Source organism: Xenopus tropicalis, chromosome 8 (assembly GCF_000004195.4).
Source record: "Xenopus tropicalis strain Nigerian chromosome 8, UCB_Xtro_10.0, whole genome shotgun sequence".
In the NCBI taxonomy this organism is placed as follows: domain Eukaryota; kingdom Metazoa; phylum Chordata; class Amphibia; order Anura; family Pipidae; genus Xenopus; species Xenopus tropicalis.
Genome location: NC_030684.2, coordinates 4,932,045 through 4,955,764, shown reverse-complemented (window position 1 = coordinate 4,955,764; position 23,720 = coordinate 4,932,045). Strand labels below are relative to the sequence as shown.

General features: G+C 47.7%; 2 protein-coding genes across 3 annotated transcripts; both read right to left on the bottom strand.

The window, feature by feature from the left end:
• Positions 1 to 5,038: 5,038 nt before the first annotated feature.
• LOC100495879 (beta-1,4-galactosyltransferase galt-1) lies at positions 5,039 to 9,696 on the bottom strand. Of its 2 annotated transcripts, none has more exons than XM_031892360.1 (2): positions 9,292 to 9,696; positions 5,039 to 7,764 (listed from the first exon to the last, which is right to left on the bottom strand). In XM_031892360.1, exons 1-2 carry the CDS (start codon positions 9,296 to 9,298, stop codon positions 6,425 to 6,427), a joined length of 1,347 nt encoding a protein of 448 aa, XP_031748220.1. In that variant the 5' UTR covers positions 9,299 to 9,696; the 3' UTR covers positions 5,039 to 6,424. The 2 variants fall into 2 exon arrangements, with proteins under 2 accessions (XP_031748220.1, XP_002942015.3); XM_002941969.3 differs by lacking the exon at positions 9,292 to 9,696 and adding an exon at positions 7,854 to 7,961.
• A 3,946-nt stretch (positions 9,697 to 13,642) lies between these two features.
• On the bottom strand, positions 13,643 to 20,005 carry LOC100495094 (beta-1,4-galactosyltransferase galt-1). The gene is made up of 2 exons (XM_031891414.1): positions 19,968 to 20,005; positions 13,643 to 14,998 (listed from the first exon to the last, which is right to left on the bottom strand). The coding sequence occupies exon 2, from the start codon at positions 14,964 to 14,966 to the stop codon at positions 13,677 to 13,679; it is 1,290 nt and encodes a 429-aa protein (XP_031747274.1). The 5' UTR covers positions 14,967 to 14,998; positions 19,968 to 20,005; the 3' UTR covers positions 13,643 to 13,676.
• Positions 20,006 to 23,720: the final 3,715 nt, after the last annotated feature.

Genomic DNA, 23,720 nt, shown 5'->3' with positions numbered 1-23,720 from the left:
CATAGTGTAATGAGCCCCTCCCCTTTGCCTTGGTCTTTTATAAAAAAATAATAAATAAATAATAATATTAATAATAAATAATAAATAAATAATAATATTAATTGCGAGTCCACGACTGCTTTCCAGAGTATCTGTGCCCCACCCACTGTGGGAAGTCCCAGAAGTCACAACTTCACCATGGATCACACTGTGAGCCTAAGGGGGGTTGGGAAATGACTATCATGGTTTCCTTTCAATCTGTGGAAGATCTGTGTAAAAAATAATACTTGATGGGGTATCAGGAGAAGATACCATGATACTCCCAACCCCCCTTAGGCTCACAGTGTAATGCAGCCCCGCCCCTTTCCCCATGTCTTTTATAAAGTGATGGCTGTTGGGAGTCCAGGACTGCTTTCCAGAGAATCTGTGCCCCACCCACTGTGGGAAGCAGAGGAACTTGAAGCTCCAGAAGTCATGACTTCACCATGGATCACCCTTCACCATGGATTCTTCCTTGAAGAAGACTTACCTGCTTATTGCTTGCCACCATACTGCCTTCGTTGCCAGGTCCTTCATAGCCAAGGCTTTGGAAACCGCCTCCTAATAGGAACAACCAAACAGCAGAACGAGCCCAATGGCTGCCGGACTCAACTCCACTTGGGCTCAGCCTCGATGATATCCATTTATTGCCTAAGGCTTCGCATTGTAGAGTTTCCCTCAACACCTCCCGCCCTCCTATACCCTTTGCTCTCCTTTACCCACCTTCCGGATTTGTCCTGTTTTATGTGGTATTTGCAAAACCACTAAAAAAACACAATAAAAAAGCTTGTTTTTGTCAACAAACTAAAACCCAGTAGTAAACTTGGAAGTGAAGTTCCAGGAGTCAGACATAAAGTCTGTGCAGCTATTTTATTGTGGCTTTCTGTCCTCTTAAATCCACATGTACAGTATGTGTTTGTTATAGGGGGGTGTAGCTTTTGTGTGTATTTATTGTGGGTGCCTGCACCCCGATGTACAACCTACCCACCTGGAATGGGTCAAGTCGCTTCCCATAGCCATCTCAGATCAGGCGACAGCTCTGCAGTTGGTAAGTGCCAGCAGTAACCTTCCTATCTATGGGTGGAGACACACAGAGCTACTTAGTAGCAGCTACTTGTCATGGCTACAAGAGCCCACAGAATGGTTTAGTCACCTGTGATAGATCTCTGCTGTAACGGGCAACAATAGGAGTCGCCGGTGGAAAGCCCTTCATAATGCTTCGGGAATACGAAGTTGCGCAAAGTTTCCTCCTGCAGGCAACTTTGGACCCAAAAGGCTTTCCACTGGTGACTCCTATTGTCAGGGCCGCCATCAGAAATCACAGTGCCCCTCACAACAAAATTTTCTGGGGTCCCCCCCTCCTCCCACGCCCCGCCCCCCAATGACCCCTCCCATCAGTACAAAGGGCACACAGACATTGGTAGCCAGGACCCCCTAAAACATTGCTGGACCCAGTGTCCTCATACTATGGCCCACTCCCAGCTGCATCTTGCTCCCCCACTGCTTCCTCCCGCTCCCTCCTACGCCCTCCAGCTCCCCCCCAGCATCCTCAAGCTCCACCCCCAGCATCCTCCAGCTCCCCTCCCACCATCCTCCAGCTCCCACCCAGCATCCTCCCTAACATCTTCCAGCTCCCCTCAGCATCTTCCAGCTTCCCCCAGCATCCTCCAGCTCCCCTCTCACCATCCTCCAGCTCCCCCCCAGCATCCTGCCCAACATCTTCCAGCTCCCCTCAGCATCTTCCAGCTTCCCCCAGCATCCCCCAGCTCCCCCCCAGCATCCTCCCCAACATCCTACAGCTCCCCCAGCATTCTGTAGCTCCCCCCCCCCAGCATCCTCCAGCTTCCCCCAGCATCCTCCAGCTCATTCCCAGCATCCTCCAGCTCCCCCCAGCGTGCTCCCCAGCATCCTCCCTCCAGCTCCCCCCAGCAACCTCTATCTCCCCCCCTCAATGACCTACAGCTTCCTGCTGCTCCCCCCAGCTCCATCCTCCAGCAACCTTCTGCTTCCTCCATCCTTCAGCTGCGTCCTCTTGATCTGTCCCCTGGCTCCCACTGCATCCGCACACTTTGATACTGTTTTGCCCCAGAGGGGGGGAGGGCATTTACAGGGACCCTAGAGCCAAGAGCCAAGTCCAAGAATGGTAAAGGTGCTAACCTAAAGTGCACTTGTGCCCAGTAATAATGTGCTAGAAAAACTCAACCCGCACCCGGCTTTAACTCTCCTGCTCGTCCCACCTACCCGATCCCCACAAATTGGGAAGCCAGCAGTGTAAGGTTGAACCCACTCACGACCCACAAGTGGGGTGCCACAGTCGGCCTGAACATCACCGGTGCCCGGGTCTGGATAATAAAGATCTGGCACAAGGTGCATATAACTGTGCCGGGCAGTCCTGTCCGTACCATCAACGCTACGGCACAACCTGTGCTCCCTAATGTGGACAGGTAGGGGGGCACCTATGTGCCTGCCCATCCCTTATGAATACCAGCAGCACTGTATTCACGTAGAATGGAAGACGTTCTCTGCCTTGGGAGCGCAGAAACTTGGCGGCCATTGCAGGAAACAGGGTGGGTGCCAATAGTTCTCTGCACCTGATACTTATTGTCACCCCTGAGGAGTTGCAGCAGGGACACGTGAGGTTGGTTTCCTGCCGACAAACCACTAAGTGTCCCCTCCCTCAGGGTGCAACGTGCCGCCCGCCACGCAATGCCCCAAATTGTGCTCTTATCTTCCCACCCTATAAAAGTACATTTAAGGCTTCACGACGGCTGCAGATGTGTTGGGCGGAAATGCTCTTGTTATTTCTCTGTATTTCTGCATTTCCTCCCAGCCCTACCTTGTAACAGACTTCTACCCCCCCCCCTTCCCCTTTACTTCCCCTTGCAGCTGACAGTTTTTGTTGTTGTGTTCCATCCCTCTATCAGGGGATATAAAAAGGGCGACCCAAATAATGCCCATTTCTGTGCCCTTTCCATATTCCCTGATAGTACAGGGGGGCACAGATCTCCAGGCATACAAGCCACCCAACTTATTGCCAGGCCCACTTTGGGCATAACACTGTTACAGAGACTCTGATTGGCTTTCAAGCTGAGTTCCCCCAGATTCACTCCTTTGGAATCAGCCCCCTAGTTTAAGCACCCCCACCTGTCCAGTTCTGACCCGGACAGCCCAGTTTTTGTCCAAGATTGACACGGCAATTGGCCAAACACCGATCACTGCATCAAGGCCCCGCCTCCACGCTGGCATGGTCCGTCCCCATGATGTCAGGCCATGCCTCCATGATGTCATGTCCCGCCTCCTTGCCCAGAGTTCAGCCTTAGTGATGGGCGAAATGTTTCGCCAGGCATGGATTCGCGGAGAATTTCTGCGTTTCGTCATTGGCGGATTGTTTCGCGAAACGGATGGAAAAATTTGCTGCGGAAAAATTTGCTGCGCATCCAAAAATTGTCGCAAATTGTCAAAATAATAGCCTCAGGTGACAAAATAATAGCCAAGGGCAACAAAAGAATAGCCGCGCGACAAAAGAATAGCCGAGGGCGACAAAAGAATAGCCATGGGCGACAAAAGAATAGCCACGGGCGACAAAAGAATAGCCGTGCGACAAAAGAATAGTCGCGGGTGACTAAAGAATAGCCGCGGGCGACAAAAGAATAGCCGGGGGCGAAAAACATTTTTTGCGCACAACATTTTCGCCGTTTCGCGGATCTTTTGAAAGATTCGCAAATTTTTCAGCGAAGCGGCGAAAATGTTGTGCGGCAAAAAATTTTTCCGCCCGCGGCTATTCTTTTGTCGCCCGCAGCTATTCTTTTGTCACCCGCGGCTATTCTTTAGTCACCCGCGACTATTCTTTTGTCGCACGGATATTCTTTTGTCGCCCGTGGCTATTCTTTTGTCACCCGCGACTATTCTTTTGTCGCACGGATATTCTTTTGTCGCCCATGGCTATTCTTTTGTCGCCCTCGGCTATTCTTTTGTCGCGCGGCTATTCTTTTGTTGCCCGTGGCTATTATTTTGTCACCTGACAGATTCGCTCATCACTATTCAGCCTGCCTCATAGCTGTAATGCCAGCAGCCCTCTGTAACCCAGTTGGGCTTATAGCCCATTATCTGTGTGTAGGTGCTGAGCAAGGGGCCCAGAGATATAGATATACAGATATATATGAAGTATTTGGTGCTGGTAGGGGTTAATTGGCCCCCCACACATGTAAAATACACAATAGCATTGCCTAGTCCTGATGTTGTGCACCAACACCCAGGGCGGCCATCAGAAACGCTGGGGCCCCGCCCAAGCTATTTATATGGGGCCCCTCATGAAAACAAGTGGGCAGTACCAACATTTAGCCCCGCCCCTTGTGTGCGCAATATAAACAGCTGATGTTACTCTATAATAAGCCGTTCATATAAAGAGTTCCATTGGTTAATGTGCTAATAAGTCAGTCAGTTTATTGGGGGTCAATGGGGTTTGCCCTAAGTTTAACCCCTTCCCACCCACCTGCCCCTGCTCTGCGCTGTCATTGCTCGATATGGAACTTAAGTACGTTTTTGCATAAGTTACACAAACTGCGTAAGTTTAGGGGCCCAATGATGTTGCTGTGGGGCCCAATAACCAGTCAGTAGTAGTTCATAAAGATATTAACATTAATTAATGTGCTAATAAGTCAGTATTTTAATTGGGGGGTCAGTGGGGTTCATAAGTAAGTTACGTAAGTTTTTGCATAAGTTACACAAACTGCGTAAGTTTAGGGGCCCAATGATGTTGCTGGGGGCCCAATACCCAGTCGTTCATGTAGGAGCCGCTGATATTGCCTTTTGCTTGATGCATAAGTTACTTAAGTTTCTAGGCAGTTTATGGGGAAGGTGCGTAACTTTTGGCGTAACTTCATGCATAGCTTACACAATTTGCGTAACTTTCACAATGCAACAGGGCCCCTTTCCAAAAGAACATTATACGGGGCCCCGGCACGGCTGTACTCCCCTCCCTCGATCCCAACCCCCGTGGCTTCGGCCAACCCAATGGCAAATATGTTTGTGTATCGGTGCTCCCTGGAAACGGAAAGCCCCAAAATATCATCCGCTGGCACCGTGTATACGTGCAGTTTAGCCACATTCCTGCCTCATATATGCCCAATATGCCCCATGAATGCCATATGGGGACTCGTTGTTGCCCCAGGCGCGACTGCAAGAGAAGGTCCTGAAGCAAACTCTGCCCCTGGGCCCATGTAGCCACAGTGTAAAGATTCAATGTGCCGAGTATACAGTGGCCCCCAGTCATGGCTTTCTCATGGTTCTTTCCAAGTCACCTGATCATCAAGGAAGTCTCTTTATGGAACGTTTCCTTTTACCCAATATTTAATCCCAGCGAGGCTGTGCCACTCACCATTCCTTGGCAGCCCGCCCGGTATTTAGCCGCTCAGCCCAATACTTTACTGACACACCTAATTATGTTATTTTCCACACCCCGTAAATTGTGTCGGGTTGAAATAGCTAATTCATCATACTGTCAGTCTGCTCGTCCTAAGGGCACGGAGAAGAGGCTGGGTACTCAGCCTGAAGGCCATTTGGAGCATAACTTGGCATTTTGCCTGTATCTTCTACCCAACTGTTTACTCTTTGATGTTAATGGATGATGGCCTTTGGTTGAAGATGTAAATTGGACTTCACAACCTATCAAGTGTTATAAAGGTTTTATTCACTGTAGCATTGTGTGTATAGTTTAGGAGTGTTTGTCTGTAGCCATTTTGTTTAGTAAAGTAGCCCGTGTGTTATAAACCCTAGTGTGGGTGTTTATTTCCTTAGCACTACAAAAGGGGCTGCACCATATTACCCATTACTAGAGTCTAGGGTCCATCAGGGCTCCCTTAGCTCATAACAAGGATAAAGATGTAGGAGAATATTGTCGCATTGTCATTATTGTTGTCATTCGGCCTCAGTTCCAAGAACATCTAGGGGGAACAGATACATTATCACCCTTGCTGACCTTCAAGCTGGTCTATATAAGGGAGCAAATCTGCATTCTCCACCAAATCTAACTGCTGCATGCAAGTATAAAAGCCAACACTATCTGAACTCCCAGAAATACATATAAATGTTTTTGTTTCTCAAAAAAATAACAGAGATTTCCAGATCAGTAGGCTTGCAGTTATTGTACTGGATACTGTACTTTTCATCATACAGGATCAATGGAAATCTTACTGTGAGACCAAATGATGACTTATACATTTATATCTTCTGCAGTCTCCATATACAGTCTCTTGCCTTTGTCGAGATGAAGAAATATGTTTTCATGGGCTCTTAGTGTTGGGTTTTGGCTGGCTAGGAACATTATGAACCATAACCAAACCCCCCCACAGATAACTCAACTGAACACCACACCACTCAACAAGAGTCACCACCATTGGGCATTTAATCATGTCTTCCGAGTAAACCTTTTAAGCATCCGGTTAACATTTGAAATTAAGGAACCATTATACCTCCATATCGTTTTATCCTCAATTAAGGCTGCTCTGGGCAGCTGGGGCTGCTTGGGGCCTTTGCAGTGATGAACCAGGGCAGTTCCTAGAGGGATATTCTTAGAGTTTTTGTACTGTTTCGGGGTATAGTGAACAGATGTTTGGATCACTGCCCTTGGATCCACTATCATTTTCCTGGCCTTTATGAATATAGGATGGGCCGGTTCCCGGTGTATATACTGCAGTAGGTTGGACCCCGGGACCCTGTTCCATGAGGATGTGTTGGTAAAATTCCCATCGGAAACCAAAGTATTGGGGAAAATATGGTTCTCAAAGAGGAAGATTCCCACGTTGGGGTTTTCCCGTTGAAGACTTTCCATCATGGTGTCCCAAGTCCGGTGCTTGAAAGGCAGAATTATTTCATCCTGGTCGTTGAGTACAACAAACTTGCTAGAGTACATGTTTCTGTACAAACAGTCATTAAGTGCCGATATCTGCCCATAATAACCAATTTCTGTGTCATCATTGCGATACTGCCAATTTTTAGTTACCTTCAGATATCGCTGAATGTGCCAGGGGATCACCTCCACTGTCCCTTCCTCGGTGTAGTACTGAAGGACCTCCTCCATCTGTCGGCTACAGTTGTTCAGGTAGACCATGACTTTTTGGGCGCCCAGTATCTTATACATTTCAATGGTCTGGATGAACTGCAGGACGTTGCTGTAATTCCCATACATGGTGGAGATGCAGACGGTGAAGTTGGCAGTAAACTGTCCGGGCTCCCTATTTCTGATTCTGAAGCTGGTGAGATTGTGGACGACTTCAGAAGGAGACCAATGAACTGAAATAAATTCCGCTCTACAGTCCGGAGGTTCTGTGCAGATGATATTGGCCAGACCATAAGGGAACCCAAACCGATCCTTATGGATATCAATTTCCGCTCTGGTTGTGCTCGCGTTGGTGTTGGAATTACAGCAGAAGTAACAGTAGAGTTCCTTCACTTCTTTATGGTGGACGATCCCCAAGATCCGTATGATGTTCTTCCTTCTGTTATCCTTGTATGCAGAAATAATAAAGGTTCTCTGGCCCTTTAATGGTGTGATCGTATCATGGGGCACTCGGCCTCCACAAACAGGTGGACTGCTTGATGCCATCGACATCCCATCCAATCCCATCCTCGGGCAATAAAAGTTTAATGACAGTATAAAGCAGGTGATTAGACAAATGGCTCCAAACAAGTGACTCTTTCTTACATGGCACATAGTGTGTTCAGACCACTCCTTGAGGTTTTGTGTATCTGGGGAGAAAAGTAAGAAGCAAAACAGAATCTTTAGAAACTGGATTGGAGGCTGAGCGTGGTCTTAATTTGGGTTATTGCTCTTGTACCTTGTATCAGTCTGGCTTGTTTAATTGCAGTTTAAGTGTTTACTGCACCTTTAAAGAACATTGTGATGCTCCCATGTGCCCGGGCAAATGGAACTTGCCACTGTTCAACAGCGTGACTGTTGTTTAAAAAGAATACAATTGTCATATCATTTACAGTCACACAAGTCCTCCTAAATAACCCATAATCCCCGTTCCACCCACACACCCAAGTCAGAACATCGGAACAATCTAACCTAGACCAGAAAGTGCTAGAAATACATGACATTTTCCCGAATGGTTCTTTCTAAACCTGGTAAACATACCAGATACAGTTTTCTTACCTGGATTGTTGACTAAAGAGCAGAGTAGGTTATTTTAGGGAGGAGACATGACCTCTGCCACATTGTTTCAGGAGTCAGAACCACCAGGAAAGAGAACAGAAATGGACCGATGGAAAAAATGACTCGTTGACTTCCATTGACTTTTAGAAAAGCATGAAATTCAGGTCATCGAACCCATAAATATTTGTTTTTTGTTCCTCAACTCGTGGCAAAAAGCTCTTTTTAGTCATTTGACCCCCTAGCGTTGTGTTGAAGCTCAGTTGGTTTCAGCTACTGAACTGCTTCATTGGAATTGATAAATCTCAATAATGGTGAGATTGGACGACACTAATGTGAAGCTATTTGAGTGTTGCCATTATTTGCCACCATTTCCTCATATCACGGCAATAACAATACAATGGATTTTCAGAAATTTTGCTGCCTAGTGTTGTATTTAAACAGGAAAAACCCATTACCCACACACATTCTTTCTAAACATTTCAGTAGCAGAAAATACATAGTACTTACCGGTTCGAGATCCACTGTTAGATCACGATCAACCTTAATGCCATGTAATTTTAAAGCACTAGACAACTCAATTCATTTTTTTATTTGCCCAAATTTGAAGGATGATTGAAGGATCATAATGATTGAAGGATCATAATCAGTTTGGTATATGGTAGAAACCCAAATGGTGGATTTGGTGCATCCCTACTAGCCTATAGACTCCCTATTAACAATTTTAGACACAGTCTTTGATGTTTTTAAGAGTCTGAATGCCAAAAACATCTCCAAAGACCCTTGGGTGCCATCATGTTCACACCCACCAAGGTGTGTGCTGCCTTCCTATAGGCCAGTGGTTCTCAACCTTTCTAATCCCACAACCCTTTGATACAGTTCCTCATGTTGTGGTGACCCCCAACCATAAAATCATTCCTAAGACCGTCGGAAATATGTGTTTTCCGATGGTCTTAGGCGACCCCTGTGAAAGGGTCATTTGACCCCCCAAAGGGGTCCCAACCCACAGGTTGCTATAGGGTTTTTAATTGTAAAATGACCTAATAATGAAAAAATTCAAGACAAAGCAATATGTATTGAGAGGAGTAACCCAACATCCCACCCAGAAAGAAAAATCTCACCCCTCATTCAGTCCATGGGTGCCCTTGGGCTGGAATCCCTGAAGGCAGTCGGTACGAGAACCTCAAATAAAAGCACCAGCTCGATCCAGATACCCGGTAATATCTGCCCTCCGTTCACTCCCACTCCATATTCTACATCAGGTTTTTATTGGCTCTGAATTCGACACCCAATGACAGTTTTACAATCTATTTTGTATTTTGTTCCGCTATGAGGAATTCACATGACTGTGCAATCTGAACCACTTGACCTGCAAAGAGACAATGGAAAAAGTACATACCTGAAGTTCAGAGAAAAAATAAGGAAATCAATGTGAAGCTGATGGATTTCTGGGTTTGTTTTACAGTCACTTTACAAAAATGTTCCTGGCAATGTGTTGAAATTACCAACTACCAGCACCCATTACTTACCTTATCACTTGGGGAGGGTAAGGTGCAGTATATTAGCCTGACAAAGCCACAATGTAAAGAGATGAAATTTACATTATTGGTAGTGATGAGAGCAGCGCCACCTCAGGGGTCCTAGCCACCTAGGGTGGCCAAGTTGATGCCGTGATGGCGACAGGGGGCCATATTGCTAGTGCAATAGCTCTCTTTGCACTAGAAGAGTCGAAATTCCGATTTAAAAATCAAAATTTTGGCTCTTTACTTTACCTGGAGTGGGTTTTTGCCACCCATGGTAACTCTCCCCTGGTAATTCACTCATCCAGGGGCACTGCTGCCATGAGGGGAGTTGAGAAACCACAGCGCCCTTGGATGAGTGAGAAACCGCAGCGCCCTTGGATGAGCGAGAAACCGCAGCGTTCAATGAATGTCCCGCATTACGGAAATGCAGAACATTCATTAACCTATCCAGGCCAGCGGGATGCGCTGGCTGCAGCCGAGCCGTTCCGACTCCGTCTCTTCTTGTGGCTCCTGCTTCTTATTCGGCTCCTCGTATGGCGGCGACAGGTCCTTTTATAAGGTTGCGCCCGTGCGTACGTGTGACGTCACACATACGCACGGGGCGCAACCTTATAAAAGGTCCTGTCACCGCCGTACGAGGAGCCGAATAAGGAGCAGGAGCCACAAGAAGTCTATGGGGGGCACTATGTATGGGGGGAATTTTCTATTGGAGGTACTCTCTATGGGGGCAATTGGGGGGCTACTGTGTATGGGGGGCACTGTGTATGGGGGCTCTGTGTATGGGGGCTCTGTGTATGGGGGGTACTGTGTATGGGGGCACTGTATGGGGGGCACTGTGTAAGGAGGGCTACTGTGTATGGGGGGCACTGTGTATGGGGGGTACTGTGTATGGGGGTCACTGTATGGAGGGGCACTGTGTAAGGAGGGCTACTGTGTATGGGGGGCACTGTGTATGGGGGCACTGTGTATGGGGGCACTGTGTATGGGGGCACTGTGTATGGGGGCACTGTGTATGGGGGGCACTGTGTATGGGGGCACTGTGTATGGGGGGTACTGTGTATGGGGGCACTTTCTATGGGGGCATTGTGTATGGAGGGAACTTTCTATGGGGGCACTGTGTATGGGGGCTACTGTCTGTGGGGCAATTGAGGGCATGGTCTATGGGGTCAATTGGGGGCACTGTCTATGGGGGTACTGTCTATGGGGGGTACTGTCTATGGGGGCAAATGAGGCACTGTGTATGGGGGTCACTGTCTATGGGGGTGCTGTCTAATGGGCCATCGGGGGCACAGAATTTTAAAAATGGGGTGTGGCAATTGAGGCGTGGCCACAAAGTGGGCGTGGTCAAAAAATTACCGCGCTGTGCGCGCCAAGTCTCTTTGTCCCTGTTTTCATTTTTCAAATGTTGGGAGGTATGCAGTTTGGCGAGATTCTTTAATAGGCTACTAAACATAATATAAACTATGTTGGTTAATTATTCATGCCGGGGGTGTAGTTTCCCTTTAAAAAGGTAAATGCTACATTATCACTAAAAATGTGTTTCTGCCAGTTCAGAAAGACGAAGTGGCAGTTGTAAAAGTCAACATAAACCCTTCATTTGACGCTAGTAAAAACGCTACGTGTTGGATTTGTTCCCTTTCGTAAAAAGGGAAAGAATGTTGATCGACAAGAAGATGTTCGACTTTAACACTGCGTTAGGGGCGGCAATAAAGTTCCATAGCGTTGGTCAAGCTATTTCTTTGACCAGGGAGTGCAGTTCTTAAAGGGATACTGCCATGATTTTTATGGGGTACTTTTTATTGAGTGCTATTCTGATACCTACTGGGAGCTGCTATCTTGCACCCTTCCCATTGTTCTGCTGATCGGCTGCTGGGGGTGAGGGGGGGGGATATCACTCCAACTTGCAGCGCAGCAGTAAAGTGTGCCTGAGTCTGAGCTTTCAGCCGGCGCTACACATTAGAACTGCTTTCAGCTAACCTATTGTTTCTCCTACTCCCATGTAACTGGAGGAGTCCCAAGCCGGACTTGGATTTCTTACTATTGAGTGCTATTCTGATACCTACTGGGAGCTGCTATCTTGCTCCCTTCCCATTGGTTCTGCTGATCGGCTGCTGGGGTTGAGGGGGGGGTATTACTCCAACTTAGTAATAGTGCTTTACATAACCCCCATAGTCTTCTTCTAGTCGATGCACCCGGTTTGTCCTTACTCCCTAGGGCAGTGGGGTCTCCATGTGTTCCTATGTCATATAAAGAAGTTTTTTTTTTTTCATTTTTATTGATTTCCGAAAAGGGAAGGGGGGGGGGGGGTAGAGAAGGAAAAAAAATTGGTGGGGGGGGCTATCCAGCACTCAGTCTTGGGAACTCGAGAGTCTTGGCTATGTACGTTCCGATCTCTGACCAGTATTGTGCTATCGGGGGGCGTGGCCAAGCCTTATGCCAATAGGAGCCATCTGGTGCCCTGCATCTGGGGCGGGAAGGCTCAGGTTATCTCTAGCGGATATCAGGTGGTAAAGAGAGACGTATTTCATTAATTATTAACCAACGTTCCATCCGGTGCCTCTGCCGTATGGTTTAATGGGCAAGCCTCCAGTAGTTCCTACTGTACTTTGTGCCCAATTTGGCTCCATTTTGATTTACTTTCCATCCTAAATTGATAACAGGATTGGTGGTAACCTTGCCGTGAAACCAAATGGTGACCTCTCTGACGTGCCTTTGCCCAGTTGCGGAAATGTGATGGGTTTTAGCTGGGTAGGTGGCACAAAAAAGGGGTTATTTAGCCGCAAAAGGGTGGAATAGCTCACTAGTAACCACATTGGGCTCACCGGTAACCACTTGGGGCTCACCGGTAACCACTTGGGGCTCACCAGTAACCACTTGGGGCTCACCAGTAACCACATGGGACTCACCAATAACCACATGGGGCTCACCATTAACCACTTGGGGCTCACCAATAACCACATGGAGCTCACCAATAACCACATGGGGCTCACCAATAACCACATGGGGCTCACCAGTAACCACTTGCAGCTCACCAATAACCACACGGGGCTCACCAGTAACCACTTGGGGCTCACCAATAGCCACATGGGGCTAACCGATAACCACTTGGGGCTCACCAATAACCACATGGGGCTCACCAATAACCACATGGGGCTCACCAATAACCACTTGCAGCTCACCAATAACCACACGGGGCTCACCAGTAACCACTTGGGGCTCACCAATAGCCACACGGGGCTAACCGATAACCACTTGGGGCTCACCAATAACCACATGGGGCTCACCAATAACCACATGGGGCTCACCAATAACCACATGGGGCTCACCAATAGCCACATGGGGCTCACCAGTAACCACATGGGGCTCACCAATAACCACATGGGGCTCACCGGTAACCACATGGGGCTCACCGGTAACCACATGGGGCTCACCGATAACCACATGGGGCTCACCGGTAACCACTTGGTTAGGCACCTAGCGGAGCCACATTTCTTTTGCATGGCAGCCAACTGGCCGCTGTAGGCATTTCTACAGAGGGGGTCGCACTAGGACCAAGAACGTTACCCAACGTTCTACATTCCCTTGATACAAATTTACAGCCACCTCCAGGGTATTATCTAGAGCAGATTTATTTATTAATTCATTTTTAATGAATTATCCTTAATCCTTTGATTAATTATCCTTTTTATATGGACAACTTGAGGACTATCATAACTGAACTGAACATCAGGACAATCCTTGTCCCCACCATCTTTATTATCATGAACATCTCAAATGCTAAACCCACATCAGTCACATCCTCAGTAAGAGTCACCGCCATTGGGCGTTTAATTACGGCTTCCCTGTAGACCTTTGAAGCATCTCGTTAACAGTCTCATCAGTGGAACCCAAGTCCTGGTTCAGATTAGAACGAATTCTGTATGGAAAGGGATGCTAAACACGGTGCCCACTTTGGTCATTGTCACAAATGGTTCCGAATGTAACTATGTTAAAAAATGGTTTAGCATCCCGTTAACATTCCTAATTAGTGACTCGTTATAGCGCCATATATTGTCATCCTTAATTAAAGAGGATCTGTTCAAATTGCGCTGCAGGGGGCCTCTACAGTGATAAACCAGGGCAGTTTCTAGAGGGACATACTTAGAGTTTTTGTACTGTTTCAGGGTAGAGTGAACAGATGTTTGGATCACTGCCCTCGGATCCAATATCATTTTCCGGGCATTGAAGTAATTGGGTCTGTCCGGTTCCCGGTGTATATACTGCAGTAGGTTGGACCCCGGGACCCTGTTCCATGAAGATGTGTCGGTAAAAGTCCCATTGGAAACCACAGTTTGGGGGAAAATATGGTTCTCAAAGAGGAAGATTCCTACTTTGGGGTTTTCCCGTTGAAGACTTTCCATCATGGTGTCCCAAGTCCGGTGCTTGAAAGGCAGAATTATTTCATCCTGGTCGTTGAGTACAACAAACTTGCTAGAGTACATGTTTCTGTAAATACAGTCATTTAGCGCCGATATCTGCCCGTAATAACCAATTTCTGTGCCATCGCTGGGATAGCGCCATCTTTTAGATGGTTTCAGATATCGCTGAATGTGCCAGGGGATCACCTCCACCGTCCCTTCCTCGGTGTAGTACTGAAGGACCTCCTCCATCTGTCGGCTACAGTTGTTCAGGTAGACCGTGACTTTTTGGGCGCCCAGTATCTTATACATTTCAATGGTCTGGATGAACTGCAGGACGTTGCTGTAATTCCCAAACATGGTGGAGAAACAGACAGTGAAGTTGGCAGTAAATTGGCCGGGATCCCTGTTCCTGATTCTGAAGCTGGTGAGATTGTGGACGACTTCAGAAGGAGACCAATGAACCGACACAAATTCCGCTCTACAGTCCGGAGGTTCTGTGCAGATGATATCGGCCAGACCATAAGGGAACCCAAACCGATCCTGATGGATATCAATTCCTGCCCTGGTTGGGTACACGTTGGTGTTGGAATTACAGCAGAAGTAACAGTAGAGTTCCTTCACTTTTTGATGGTGGACAATCCCCAAGATCCGGATGATATTTCCCTCCCTGTTATCCTTGTATGCAGAAATAATAAAGGTTCTCTGGCCCTTTAATGGTGTGATTGTATCGTGGGACACTCGGACTCCACAAATAGGTGGGCTTCCTGATCTGGTCAGCTGATACCTCCTCGGCCAATAAAAATTAAACGACAGTATAAAGCAGGTGATTAGACAAATGCCCCCAAACAAGTGACTCTTTCTTACATGGCACATAGTGTGTTCAGCCGCTCCTTAGGGTTTCATATCTGGGGAGAAGCAAAAGAGAATCCTTAGAAAATGCCCTGAAGGCTGATGATACAAATAATAGTTCTCATTGGGTGCTATTGACTTTATACGGATCACTTATTCACATCATTGTTTGTCTTGCTGAGTGAAACCCGGATGCCCTCATGACTGACGCTGCCTCATTAACCAACCAGCGACTATTTTTATATCTCACCACCAGAGGCCGCTGTTTCATTGGAATTTATGAATAAGATTCTGCTAAAGAGGCAACACTCACCTGCGTTCCATTAGTCCAATAAACAGGGCAAAGCATTTTGCCTATTTGTAAATTCAAAATGTATAATTTTTGTCATTTGTGACGCAATCCATAGGAAGCAATGCCACTTGGACCCCCTACTGTAAATGATAAGGATATTAGCAGTCACTGAGGGGTTCTGTGCCCAAATAAAGGCACAAGGCTGCAGGCTGAGTTATACAGGGAACTCTGAGTATCACTCATGTATTATAAGGGATAATGTACCCCCTACTGTAAATGATAAGGATATTAGCAGTCACTGAGGGGTTCTGTGCCCCCCATATAAAGGCACAAGGCTGCAGGCTGAGTTATACAGGGAACTCTGAGTATCACTCATGTATTATAAGGGATAATGTACCCCCTACTGTAAATGATAAGGATATTAGCAGTCCACTGAGGGGTTCTGTGCCCCCCATATAAAGGCACAAGGCTGCAGGCTGAGTTATACAGGGAACTCTGAGTATCACTCATGTATTATAAGGGATAATGTACCCCCTACTGTAAATGATAAGGATATTAGCAGTCACTGAGGGGTTCTGTGCCCATATAAAGGCACAAGGCTGCAGGCTGCGTTATACAGGGAACTCTGAGTATCACTCATGTATTATAAGGGATAATGTACCCCCTACTGTAAATGATAAGGATATTAGCAGTCACTGAGGGGTTCTGTGCCCCCCATATAAAGGCACAAGGCTGCAGGCTGAGTTATACAGGGAACTCTGAGTATCACTCATGTATTATAAGGGATACTGTACCCCCTACTGTAAATGATAAGGATATTAGCAGTCACTGAGGGGTTCTGTGCCCCCCATATAAAGGCACAAGGCTGCAGGCTGAGTTATACAGGGAACTCTGAGTATCACTCATGTATTATAAGGGATAATGTACCCCCTACTGTAAATGATAAGGATATTAGCAGTCACTGAGGGGTTCTGTGCCCCCCATATAAAGGCACAAGGCTGCAGGCTGAGTTATACAGGGAACTCTGAGTATCACTCATGTATTATAAGGGATAATGTACCCCCTACTGTAAATGATAAGGATATTAGCAGTCACTGAGGGGTTCTGTGCCCATATATTTGAGCCATAAACCATGATAAGTTCCATTGGCTTTGGCGTCAGTGCCCCGCAGCTTTCCCAAGGGAATATCTGTAGCAATAAGTCAAACCAACTGGACTTGCTGTGTTTCTCTTGAAGACGTTTTGCCAGTCACGTAACTGAATTTCCCAATTCCTAAAGACAAAGTTCTTCCTGGAATAAACACCCTGGAATGTTGCTCCCATCACCATAATCTGTTTATCATAACCAGTACGGGCTCAGGGATCTCATGAAGGTGGTGATGGTATTCGCATGACTGGAGCAGGAAGTGTTACTATCCCTTCCAGGGGGAGGTGCCAAACTGCACTACATGTAGCAGCCAATAGATGTCGCTCTCCAGGGCTTTTCTTTCCACTTTCTCCATGTACAGGTTTGCCACAATGGGAGATACTGGCGTCTGCCTGTAGAACTTATCCTTGTACTTGAAATAGGTGGTACTTAGGCATAGGTCCAGTAAGGAACATATGTGCTCTGGGTTAAGCTTTGTTCTGTTGCCAAGGGTGTTCTCTTTTAGCAACCATTTCCTCACTGTTTCAACTGCCTCTGTGATGGGAATGCATGTGAAAAGGGATATCATCATAGAATACCATGGTTTTGTCTGTGCCCGGTACCAACCCTTGGATTTTGTTTGTAAAATCCTGGGAGTTCTGGATGTGATGCTCTGTATTTCCAACCAAAGGGGCTAGGATGTTGGGGAGAATGCTGGGGGGAGCTGGAGGATGTTGGGGAGGATGCTGGGGGGAGCTGGAGGATGTTGGGGAGAATGCTGGGGGAGAGCTGGAGGATGTTGGGGAGAATGCTGGGGGGGAGCTGGAAGATGTTGGGGAGAATGCTGGGGGGGAGCTGGAGGATGTTGGGGAGAATGCTGGGGGAAGCTGGGGGATGTTGGGGAGAATGCTGGGGGGAGCTGGAGGATGTTGGGGAGAATGCTGGGGGGGAGCTGGAGGATGTTGGGGAGGATGCTGGGGGGAACTGGAGGATGCTGGGGGGAGCTGGAGAATATTGGGGAGAATGCTGGGGGGAAGCTGGGGGTGTTGGGGAGATTGCTGGGGGGGAGCTGGAGGATGTTGGGGAGGATGCTGGGGGGGAGCTGGAGGATGTTGGGGAGGATGCTGGGGGATACTAGGTGGAAGCTGGGGAATGTTGGGGAGGATGCTGGGAGGAGCTGGAGGATGTTGGGGGAGGCTAGGGGGAGCTGGGGGATGTTGGGGAGGACGCTGAGGGGAGCTGGAGGATGTTGGGGGGGAGCTGGAGGATGTTGGGGAGGATGCTGGGGGATACTGGGTGGAAGCTGGGGGATGTTGGGGAGGATGCTGGGAGGAGCTGGAGGATGTTGGGGAGGATGCTGGGGGGAGCTGGAGGATGTTGGGGAGGATGCTGGGGGATACTAGGTGGAAGCTGGGGGGTGTTGGGGTGGATGCTGGAAGGAGTTATAGGATGTTGGGGAGGATGCTGGGGGATGCTAGGGAGGAGCTGGGGGATGTTGCGGAGGACGCTGGGGGGAGCTGGAAGATATTGGGGAGGATGTTAGGGGGCAGCTGGGGAATGATGGGGAGGAGGCTGGGAGGGAGCTGGAGGATGCTGAAGGAAGCTGGAGGATGCTGGGGGAAGCTGGAGGAGGCTGGGAAAATTTTGTTGTGAGGGCCCCTGCTCCAGTTTTTTGGAAACAGAGGATTTTAAACTCATAAATGGATGGAAAGTTGGAAAGGAGGATGAAGGTGTGCCTTTACATTGGACCTATATTTACCTTTACACTTTTCTTGTCCTTTGATTGAAGCTAAACCCATGAGTGTTTAACTTCAATCAATCAATAATTACCTATAATTAGTACCTAAGTACAGTATTTACCGGTATTAGCAACACGGATCAGGTATATCCATTATTAATTATTATGAATTCATTTGAAGTTGAACACATACAGTACAGTGAATAATATACAGTATACAATTAATTAGTGTAATTGTATTGGTATTTATTTTGATTATTGAACTTAGCAGTAGCTGCTGCGTTTCCCCCCCTAGGCTTATATTCGGATCGGCTTATACTCGAGTATATACGGCACTATGTTGTTGTGGATTGAGGTTTCAGTGGCTGCAGTGATATCTACCTTAGGGATTGGATTCTCCCCACTATGTTTGTGAAGACTCTCATTCATCCGGGTCATGGTTGATCTGTATTAATAAACCAGCTGGACTTGCTGTGTTCTTTTGGGTTTTTTTTTCCTTATCTATTGGCTGCCACATACAGGGCTGTTTTTGCACCTCCCCTTGGAAGGGGTAATAACACCTGATCCCCATACTGGTAATGATAAACAGATTATGCTGATGGGAGCAACATTCCAGGGTGTTTATTCCAGGAGGACCTTTGCACAAAGTCATTCGGAATTGGGAAAGCCAGTTGGCTGACTGGCGAAACGTCTTCAAGAAGAAATACCGCGGGTCCAGAAGACTTGACTTATCACAGATAGACCATGATTGAATGAAAATCTTCAAAAACATATTGACTTAGGGAAAGCCACTCCTGGCAGTTTTATGGGCCAAAGGTCCGACGACTTTAACGGAACCTCAGCTCTTCTAGTGCAGAGAGCGTAATTACTCTGAATGGCAGAAGGTGTGGCGTCGGAAAGTCCTCCCCAGGGTGGCAGCGACGTAACTTGGTTGGGCTGGGTTCCCCTGCAGAAAAATCTTTTGAGAGGGCCTGGTGTGACCAGTCCCTCCTCCTCTGCCCCCCCCCCCCCCGTGCCGCACCTCCTGGCCCTGACTGTGCCACACCTCCTGCTCCCCCCATGCCACACCTCTTGGCCCTGACTGTGCCACACCTCCTGCTCCCCCCATGCCACACCTCCTGCTCCCCCCGTGCCACACCTCCTGCTCCCCCCGTGCCACACCTCCTGGCCCTGACTATGCCACACCTCCTGCTCCCCCCGTGCCACACCTCCTGGTCCTGAATGTGCCACACTTCCTGCTCCCCCCGTGCCACACCTCCTGCTCCCCCCATGCCACACCTCCTGCTCCCCCGTGCCACACCTCCTGCTCCCCCCGTGCCACACCTCCTGGCCCTGACTGTGTCACCATATTTAAGGTAGTAGATGGGCCGGGGTGAGGGGACTAAGGTACAGCAGACCCCGTGGTCCAGGCCCCCCTGTGACTGCAGGTTCTGCTGTATATATAGTTACACCACTACATGGAATCATTACTATCTTACTGATAAGCCCAGACCGGCAGCCTCATATCTTTGGGTTTTTGCCCGGCGCTTGTGGGTTCAACTCTGTGTAAATACACCGCAATGAGGAATAAAAGGAAATATACTTGATATCAGGGTTTTCCCTATGCTGTACTTAGGGAGGGGTCTCCATGTCCCCAGGACCTTTCCCCCCTACAGTAGAACACAGTCATATAAAATAAAGAATTTCTAAGCCAAGTTTTGGGTGGCTAAGCTCAATTAAATCAGGTCTCAGAGATAAAAAGGTTAAGAGACGGTCGCAAATGTAGCCCCCCACATACATCCCTATAGAATGAGCCTGTGTAAGTATTGGGGGGTTCCTGTGGCCCCAGGCAGGCAGGGTGGGGGGTAATTAAGGCAATGAAGCCCCTTACCTTAAGGGTAACGCCTGTGAGTGGTTCCTTCTCGGAAGGGGAGACAAGTGGCACAGAGGGAGGCGCCTGGGAGCATCTTATATGTGAATTCCCCCCCCCCCCAAAGCTTTATTTAAATCCTCCCATGTACTCCGATCTCTGCTGGGCATGCTGGGAAATCACATCAGGCAAAAGGACTGAGAAGGGTTATGTACGTGTCGCAGAGCCAGTGGGTCTGGGCAATAACCGCCATGTAATGCCAATGTTGGCCCCCACCCAAACTTATAGGCGTGGGGATACTGGGCAATCATCTACTCATTTGGCAACCAGAATCTGCCTTATCTGGCCCTTCGATAAGATAATTAGATGGATTAATGGAAAGGGTGAAGATGCAAGGACTGGTTGTTGGCAACTGAAGCACCGCAGGTCACACCTAACTATTAACCCAGTGAGAATGAGGGATGAATGGATATTGGGGAGTTGTATCGGGAGTCAGAACCAGCAGTGCAGGGAAGGGAAAGGGACAGACACAGTGACAGTTACACATAACTATTAACCCAGTGAGAATGAGGGATGAATGGATATTGGGGAGTTGTATCAGGAGTCAGAACCAGCAGTGCAGGGAAGGGACAGACACAGTGACAGTTACACATAACTATAAACCCAGTGAGAATGAGGAATGAATGGGTATTGGGGAGTTGTATCAGGAGTCAGAACCAGCAGTGCAGGGAAGGGAAAGGGACAGGGACAGTGACAGTTACACATAACTATAAACCCAGTGAGAATGAGGAATGAATGGATATTGGGCAGTTGTATCAGGAGTCAGAACCAGCAGTGCAGGGAAGGGAAAGGGACAGGGACAGTGACAGTTACACATAACTATAAACCCAGTGAGAATGAGGAATGAATGGATATTGGGGAGTTGTATCAGGAGTCAGAACCAGCAGTGCAGGGAAGGGAAAGGGACAGACACAGTGACAGTTACACATAACTATAAACCCAGTGAGAATGAGGGATGAATGGGTATTGGGGAGTTGTATCAGGAGTCAGAACCAGCAGTGCAGGGAAGGGAAAGGGACAGACACAGTGACAGTTACACATAACTATAAACCCAGTGAGAATGAGGAATGAATGGGTATTGGGGAGTTGTATCAGGAGTCAGAACCAGCAGTGCAGGGAAGGGAAAGGGACAGGGACAGTGACAGTTACACATAACTATAAACCCAGTGAGAATGAGGAATGAATGGATATTGGGGAGTTGTATCAGGAGTCAGAACCAGCAGTGCAGGGAAGGGAAAGGGACAGGGACAGTGACAGTTACACATAACTATAAACCCAGTGAGAATGAGGGATGAATGGGTATTGGGGAGTTGTATCAGGAGTCAGAACCAGCAGTGCAGGGAAGGGAAAGGGACAGACACAGTGACAGTTACACATAACTATAAACCCAGTGAGAATGAGGAATGAATGGGTATTGGGGAGTTGTATCAGGAGTCAGAACCAGCAGTGCAGGGAAGGGAAAGGGACAGACACAGTGACAGTTACACATAACTATAAACCCAGTGAGAATGAGGAATGAATGGGTATTGGGGAGTTGTATCAGGAGTCAGAACCAGCAGTGCAGGGAAGGGAAAGGGACAGACACAGTGACAGTTACACATAACTATAAACCCAGTGAGAATGAGGAATGAATGGGTATTGGGGAGTTGTATCAGGAGTCAGAACCAGCAGTGCAGGGAAGGGAAAGGGACAGACACAGTGACAGTTACACATAACTATAAAACCAGTGAGAATGAGGGATGAATGGATATTGGGGAGTTGTATCAGGAGTCAGAACCAGCAGTGCAGGGAAGGGAAAGGGACAGACACAGTGACAGTTACACATAACTATAAACCCAGTGAGAATGAGGAATGAATGGATATTGGGGAGTTGTATCAGGAGTCAGAACCAGCAGTGCAGAGAAGGGAAAGGGACAGACACAGTGACAGTTACACATAACTATAAACCCAGTGAGAATGAGGAATGAATGGATATTGGGGAGTTGTATCAGGAGTGAGAACCAGCAGTGCAGGGAAGGGAAAGGGACAGACAGACACAATGAATGGATATCGGGAAGTTGAGCAGAAAGACACAGAAACCTGTTTCTCAGGAAGACAAATACTTTGTGATGTAGGAATAAGAGGAACGGAGCCAATGGAAGTCACACAGAGAGATGACACACAGTATCCATTGTTACACTGGGCTGACAGTTTGCCGATGGGGAAGTCTCAGGATCTCACATTGTTTACCTTATTTCCTGGTGTGGGGGGGGGGGGCATGCTTCCCAGCCCAGAAGAAACCCCGGAGCTATTGCCCCCCTGGTAGTCGCTCCTGGGTTCCCACCATAGCAGTTCCTGATGGAGGTGAAAACAAACTCACCCAACTGAGACACCAAGTGGTGGAGGAGGAGGTGGGACTTCTGTAAGTCTCCTAGATACCCCGTATTCTACCGGAGAAACTGGAAATGGAAAGATCATTGGGAAAACCTACCCCTGTGAAATTCAGTTTTGAGCTCAAAGTACCTGAAGCCCATGGTACAAGGACTGACCCAACTGGTGTGTACGACCCATTGGAATATCTGTTGGTATCGAGAGATGTCCAAGTCTGGGGTGGAATTCTTTTGTTTTAGCTGATCCCACGTGTTTAATATATTTAATGTTACTGGTCTATAATTGGTCCACCTAGTTTATGATAGAGGCTTGGGTGAAACCATGGGCTTCCTAGTATAGGGGCTGCCAGAAGGTAGAAGGTAATGGTTTTGCTCTGAGAAGAAGGCTTATGGTGGGCTGGTAGTTTAGATAAGATGATCTTTATGTCCAAAATTATCAACAGTGTTGTTCTGTCATCTCCAAGATGGCCATAGATAGACAGATTTAAGATGCCAATTGGACCCCCTTAGACCAAGTTGGTGTGGTTCTTCTCCAACCTTCCTGCGAGAGATAATGGGACTTCATACAAGAGAGCAATATATTTGGAAATGTATTCATATGTATATTGGTGGCAGGTCCCATACGTTTCAGGATCTCACCTTGTTTACCTAATTTCCTTGTTGTGTGGGGGGCCCCCATGCTTCTCAGCCCAGAGCTATTGCCCCCCTGGGCCTGGTGGTCGCTCCTGGGTTCCCACAAGCCAATCGCCAGGGTCAACGAATGGAACACAGAATGGATGATACCATAGCAGTTCCTGATGGAGTTGAAAACAAACTCACCCAACTGAGACACCAAGTGGTGGAGGAGGAGGTGGGATCTTTGCCTCCTAGATACCCCGTATTCTACTGGAGAAACTGGAAATGGACAGATTGTTGGGAAAACCTACCAAGGCTTGACTACAGATGTCTCCAGAGATGATAGCTATAGGGACATTTTAGATGCCATCAGCAAGTTTCCCACAGTATTAGGTACCAATAGACATTCCCTTTACGTAAAGATATACAACTTCATCATCTCAAGATACCATGAAGTGCCCACAACCTTCTCCAATTCATCAAAGTCACCACATCAATCCCTCAAACCCTCAAAGGCTGCATAATTTTGAAACCAAGAAGAAGCAACCGTGGAGCAAACCCTCTGAAATTCAGGTTTGAACCCAAAGTACCCGAAGCCCATGCTACAAGGACTGACCCAACTGGTGTGTAGGACCCATTGGAATATCTGTTGGTATCAAGAGATGTCCAAGTCTGGGGTGGAATACTTTTGTTTTAGCTGATCTCATGTGTTTAATATATTTAATGTTAC

Excerpts from the sequence above, each read along its gene's own strand:
- LOC100495094 (XM_031891414.1), bottom strand. The coding sequence starts at position 14,966 with ATGTGCCATGTAAGAAAGAGTCACTTGTTTGGGGGCATTTGTCTAATC.